General features: G+C 45.5%; 1 protein-coding gene across 1 annotated transcript; it reads left to right on the forward strand.

Moving 5' to 3' along the window:
* On the forward strand, nucleotides 1–5,557 carry LOC101279755 (protein SSX4-like). Its single transcript, XM_012537472.1, has 4 exons — nucleotides 1–69; nucleotides 515–646; nucleotides 4,061–4,127; nucleotides 5,457–5,557. The coding sequence occupies exons 1-4, from the start codon at nucleotides 1–3 to the stop codon at nucleotides 5,555–5,557; spliced, it is 369 nt and encodes a 122-aa protein (XP_012392926.1).
* Nucleotides 5,558–6,539: the final 982 nt, after the last annotated feature.

Consider the following 6,539-nt stretch of genomic DNA (forward strand, 5'->3'; position numbering starts at 1 on the left):
ATGAACAGAGGCAGGTCCTTTGAAAAGAGCCCCAGGGAAGATAGCCAGAAATCAGAGAAGAACTCCAAGGTGAGGTGATCTGGAGGGGGCAGAGGAGTGGACCAGGGGACAGTGTAGGGTGGCTAGATTTCTGAGGAGAGGAGGTCAGAGGCACTGGGAACAAGGAGCAGCATGTCACGAGGACATCCAGAGCTTCCCACCCTCACTCTATCCTTGCCTAGCATCCCTGGGTACAAGATCTGTGACCTTGTACTGGATTGGTTGACTCTCAGTCTATTCCAGAAGGTGAGAGGAGAAGATGCCACCAGCCTTAAGCGCCTACTGCATGCCAGGTGAGAACCTAGGCAACGTTACCCATGTTCTGTCAGTTAGCCATGACATCAGCCAGGAAGGATTATTATCTCCAGTTTACAGATCTAACATGGAGGTCCTGCAGCCAAGGAAGAGTTCCTGGCTGAGTGTCAGACATGTTTAGCTGAGTCATTGCTAGGATTTATTCTTCTTTCTTTTCTAGGCTTTCAAGGATATTTCCAAATACTTCTCTAAGAAAGAATGGGCAGATCTGGGTTACTCAGAGAAAATCACCTATGTGTATATGAAGAGAAACTATGACATCATGACTGATCTAGGTAACAGGAAGTTCTGCGTCCAGACAAGGCTGGGAACAAATGACCATCCCTCTTTACATGCCATGGCTTCTTCTTAGGCTGTGGCAATTGTCCCACATTTGTCCTTTTGTGTGGGAAGAAATCCCAGGGCAGCTTCCAGGCATTCTTCTCTTTTACTGATATGTCCTGTGCAAGGCTGTGGACTGGGAGTGGCCACAGAGATGATCTGTCCTGGATCCTGTGCACTTCTCTCCCACTGGCCCTGATTCAGAACCCCCCTCCCCCAGCTGATTAGCTTTACTGTTGGTGCTGTGTCACAGCATTCTACCCTCCTCTCAGGTTGCCTGTTAAGAAACAAATATTTTGCATCATTCTAGGTCTCAAGACTACCCTACCAACTTTCATGTGTCCTAAAAAACGAGCCACAAAATCCAACGGGCATGATTCTAAAGATCAGAACCCCAGGAATCTGCGTAAGTGACAGAAAAGGGTCTCCTGAAGCCTGTCTACTTTGGGGTCCAGATGGGGAAAATTTAAAGTGTAAATCTACCCAAAACTTCTAAAATAATAGAGCATAGGTATTGGATAACTATCTTAAGAGAGAAAGTGATTAACATTATGTAATGACATATGGCTATTTCTCTGTGTTTTTTACCAAAACCAAATAGTTGTCTCACTCCTAATTGAACCTGATTCTATGTGTTGAGTTTGAGAGAGAGTCTGAGAGAGCAGTCCTCTGCACATTGACCTTTCCTACTTGTCAGTGAGCAGAGGCAACGTAGGGTTAAAAAAGTGACAGATTCTAGATATCTTTGTGAATTTCAGCAGTGTATGTACTCACTTAAAAAGGGGATAGGATGCGTTCACTTGCTCTTTTGCTCTGACAGCACAGTTGTAAGAAGACAGGGTCAGAATGTTCAAAGTGTCTCCAATAGACCTTTGACTCTCCAGCTAAACAGGACAGATTCCACAAGCTCCCAAAATTACTGCGAGAGGACTGAAAATCCAGTGCTTGAGTATCTACAAAGTTCTTGACATTTAAGAGGTGTTCTTATACTGGAAACATCCCAGAACCGCTGGATTAAATCATCCATGGTTCATCATACACTTAACAGTTTCATTGAGGCATACTATAAAATTCACCATTTTAAGTATACAGTGATTTTTGGTTAAAGACCAGTCTATTTAATTCTTTGGGGAAACAAGTAATATGTAGTGAATAGGATGAGGCAGTGATGGGGTTTAGTTTGCTTTTTATAAATCATCAGAAGGAAAATTATGAATTGATGCTGCAAATAAATGTATAAACCTTTATAATTCAGAGGCTTGTCTCAAAGTAACTCCTTGACAGTGAGTGGACTCATAACCCTCTGCTGCAGAATTCTGATACTACAGGAGTCTCTCTGCAGTTTGGGAATATTTACCAACAAAGAAAAATTCTGATTTGTCGCCTTCTTTTATTGTTATTTTTTTTTTAATTTTTTTTTTTTTGCTGTACGCGGGCCTCTCACTGTTGTGGCCTCTCCCACTGCGGAGCACAGGCTCTGGATGCGCAGGCCCAGCGGCCATGGCTCACGGGCCCAGCTGCTCCACGGCATGTGGGATCTTCCCGGACTGGGGCACGAACCCATGTCCCCTGCATCAGCAGGCGGACTCTCAACCACTGCGCCACCAGGGAAGCCCCTGTCGCCTTCTTTTAGATGAACCTGCTCAGGAGGCTTCCAACATGCGAGAGAGAAAACACCTGAAGGTGACTGCCTCCCAAATCCAGAGGACCAGAGACCGTTTATCTCTCCATGGATGTGAATATTGGTAAAAGTGGGAAAATATTGAAAATGACCTGGCCCTCACTGCCTCCCTTTCCTGATCTCTTTATCACAATGCCTGATGTAGTATTGAGAGCTTAATAGTAATTAACAACAGTTGTGATAGCTGATACTTCTTTTGTTTTCATAGTGATGCCAGACTTATTTTAGGCAATTCACATGGATTAATTTATTTAGTCCCCAAGAAAACCTCTATGACATTGCTACTATTATTATCCCCAAATAATAATGAGGATATTATTATTATTAAATAATAATAACAAACATGTGGGTATTGTGGTATAGAGATGTTAAATAATTTGCTTGAGACCACAGTGGCAGTGGTAGTAGTCTAACCCAAAGCCCCAAACCATTTCCAAATTCGTGAACTATTCATATGTTTCTGAAGCTCAGGCGTTTCCCCTAGGGCTAAACTCGCAGATGCTGCTGATGCTTCTGTTTAGATGCCCAGTCTCACAACAGGAAGTACCAGCTCCCATCTGCTCAGTCAAAGGGCCCCTTTCACATTGCTTGGGAATCGCCTGGACTGTTGGCCCCTCCCTTCTGTGAGCTCCTTCGGGGCCTTGTCTGCACCTGAGGCATCTCTGAAGCCTCAGTCCCAGCCCAGGGGGACCCTTAGAGGGTTCTTGAATAAGTTCTTCCACAATTGCAGATTAAACTCTAGTTTAGAGGGTAAAGGGATCTGGCGGGTGCGTTGCCAGTGTGGACACGGTTGAGGAGAGAATTCAAAGAAGGATCATAAAAGAAAATATTCATTTTTATTATTACCACGTTTAAACAGCATTTGTAAGCTCAGAAAGTTCTTTCATTTAGCTTGTTTTACAGTTATTGTTCACTGATTCATAAATGAGGGAGCTGGTTATACTGTTATTGCTCACCTGTTTCATAAACAAAGGAGCTGAATGAAGGTTAGCTTGAGGTTGTTGGTCAGTGACACACCCTGACACCAGTAGAATTGGTAGAGGAACCACCTCGCTTAATTCCAATTGAAATGTTCTTGCCAGGGTAGGACAGGATGTCACATCTGGCACCACTTTCTTGGCTGTCTACATGAATTTCCGTGAACCATTCCTTTCTTCTCCCTTCCCTATATTCATCCCCCCCCACACCATTTGCTAGCAGTGTTTTGTCCCTTCTGTACATTGTTCCATTTACTCTCCCAGCAGCTGTCTACTAGCTTATATTCGATCCCTTATATTTTATAGAAGCCCCTCCTCACCTTTACAGACCTCGTGGATTGTTAAGAGTGCTCTGCTTCCCCAAAACTTCCATGTACCACACTCCTGCTCGCATGGAGACTCCTCTCGGCGAGAGTGTCAGTCTGGAAAGAGTGTGAAGACAAGCATTCTAGTCTTGGAAACACCCTTCATGTAGAGCATTCCTTTTCCTTCTAACTTCCCAGGTTTCTTGTAATTTAGGTACAGGTAATATAATGATCTCCCAGACTTGTTGAGAACTTTAATTAAGGTACTGCGCACAAAGACACTTTGTAAGCTCTAAAGCACTCGAGAAATGCCATTGATACTCTTTGTATGTGACCTTCACATTTAGAAGGTGATGCCCAAGAAGTCCAAAAAGAAAAAAAATCCTTCGAAGTTAGTACCAGTAACATCAGGCTCAGAGTAGGCTCAGGAACAGCTGTGCCCCCCGGGAAAAGCAAATACCTCTGGTCAGCAGAGTAAGAAAACATCAGGTAAGAGGAAACTCTTCGGGAACAACTCCTCTGGCTTCCCTGGCCATGTTCAAGTGCATGGGCTAGGTGTGGGAGATGGATCCTGGACAGGCCTGGGGCCAGGCTGGGCTGAGGAGCTCACCCAGCTCCAGCTGAAACATTAGAACTGACTTCCAGGGAATTTCCTGGTGGTCCAATGGTTAGGACTTGGTGCTTTCACTGCCGGAACCCAGCTTCGATCCCTGGTCAGGGAACTAAGATCCCACAAGCTGCATGGCACAGCCAGAAATTAAAAATAAACAAAACGGGGCTTCCCTGGTGGCACAGTGGTTGGGAGTCTGCCTGCTTATGCAGGGGACACGGGTTCGAGCCCTGGTCTGGGAGGATCCCACATGCCGCGGAGCAACTAGGCCCGTGAGCCACAACTACTGAGCCTGCGCGTCTGGAGCCTGTGCTCCGCAACGAGAGAGGCCACGACAGTGAGAGGCCTGCGCACCGCGATGAAGAGTGGCCCCCCGCTTGCCACAACTAGAGAAAGCCCTCGCACAGAAACAAAGACCCAACACAGCCAAAAATAAAAATAAATAAATTTAAAAAGAAGGCTCAACATTTTAAATAAATAAATAAATAAACAAAACAAGACCAAAAAAACCCGACTTCCAGAGTCACAGACTTGAGTTTCATCGATATGAAAGCTGTGTAACTCAGGGCAAGCCTTCCAAATTCTCTGAGCTCCAGTTCCTAGTCCATAAAACGGAAATAAAGAATCAGAGTTCACAGGTTATTCAAAGGTGTTCAATTCAAGGAACTTCCCTGGCAGTCCTGTGGTTAAGACTCCACGCTTGCACTGCAGGGGGCACGGTTTCCATCCCTGGTGGAGATCCTGCATGCCGCGCACACAGCAGCCAAAAAAAAAAAGTGTTCAATTGAGTCTACAAGCCCTGATGCCATGAAAGGTGCTCGGGTCATTATTCCGTCCGTGATAACCTGGGAACATATCTTACTCGGAATTTTATCCCCACCTTCAGCTCAATGCCTGGCATACAATATGCCCTTAACAAATACGTGCTAAATGAAGGAAGGTCGGAATAAATGTTCTGGTGAGTAAAGAGGTTGGGAATCTAAATCTGACAATGGAAGAAGCCAGAAGCTAAAACTCTAACTGGCGTTTGGTGTGTATTGGTGCAGGTTTAGTATCTCAGCCTCTCTGAGCCAGAAGGTGTGGGGAAAAGACTATGTAAAAGGCCTGTGGTCACTTGGGAGGGAGGAGGCATTTCCTTATCTGACAAAACAGGGCCCAACACTCCCTAACCCACCCAACCCCCATTTACAAACTCTTTTCCATCACAGGACACAGGAGAAGGGAGATTAATGTCTGGACCCACAGACTGCGGGAAAGAAAGAACTTGGTGGTCTATAAAGAGATCAGTGATACCGAAGAAGACGACTAACTCTGTAAGTGACCTTTCAGTCCATCCCCACATCCCCGCAAAATGCACTGTTCTCTTATGGTACTTGTACCCCATCTTGTTGCTTGTTCCCAAATCATTCCTTTCTCCCTGTCCCTTGGGATGCAGCTCTGAGGCTAAATGAGGAGGCTCCCTGTGCTTTTTCTACTCCCTGCTCTGTATATCCAGAGATCTTCCCTCCCCAGGATGCTGTGGGCTCCCAAACCCCAGGTCATCTACTGGCATGTAGGCCACACCTTCCTCTAGCCTAGAAACTCATAGGACAGATGAGGGAGTTGCTGTAGCCTGAGCAGAAGTTTGGCCTTTAGGAGCAGCGGGAGGAGCGCATAGACCACAAGGCAAGGTGGAATCGGAGTGCACAGGGCTATGCAGGTCAGAGTTAAGTAGTGATTTTTCAGTCAATGGGAGCTCATCGCCACTTATTTTCCTTCTCTTTCCATGCCTCAGCCTCAGGGATGTGACAAGTGCCCATGATAAGAAGCAGAACCTGGTGGCCTTTCATGAACATGGGCATGGCTGTGAACTCCTAGCCATCAGCTGTATAGCAAGTGAAAGAAAGAGTTCACAACAGTGAAAAGTTAAACATGATTTTTCTTACTATGTGCCAAATGTTGCTAGATGTTAGAGTTGCGTTGATGAGCAAGACATATACCTAATGTGTATTTCTCTCTTTGTATCCATGCATCTACCTTAGAAAAACAAGTATTGTCAAGTATTCTTTGTACAAAACGGCACTAGCCTCCCTCTCTCCAGATGCAACTACTGAGACCAGTTCTGGGTGTTTGATTCCAGATGTTTTTCTCTGCATTTACACACACACACACACACACACACACACACACACACACACACACGGTACAACTATGAGCATCTCTGACCTGCTTTTCCCCACTAGCAGCGTGTCGTGGACAAGTCTGTCTCACTCTGTTTCCTGTTCAGCATGTGCTCCATGCTACAAACCTCC

This window comes from Orcinus orca, chromosome X (genome assembly GCF_937001465.1).
Source record: "Orcinus orca chromosome X, mOrcOrc1.1, whole genome shotgun sequence".
Taxonomy (NCBI): domain Eukaryota; kingdom Metazoa; phylum Chordata; class Mammalia; order Artiodactyla; family Delphinidae; genus Orcinus; species Orcinus orca.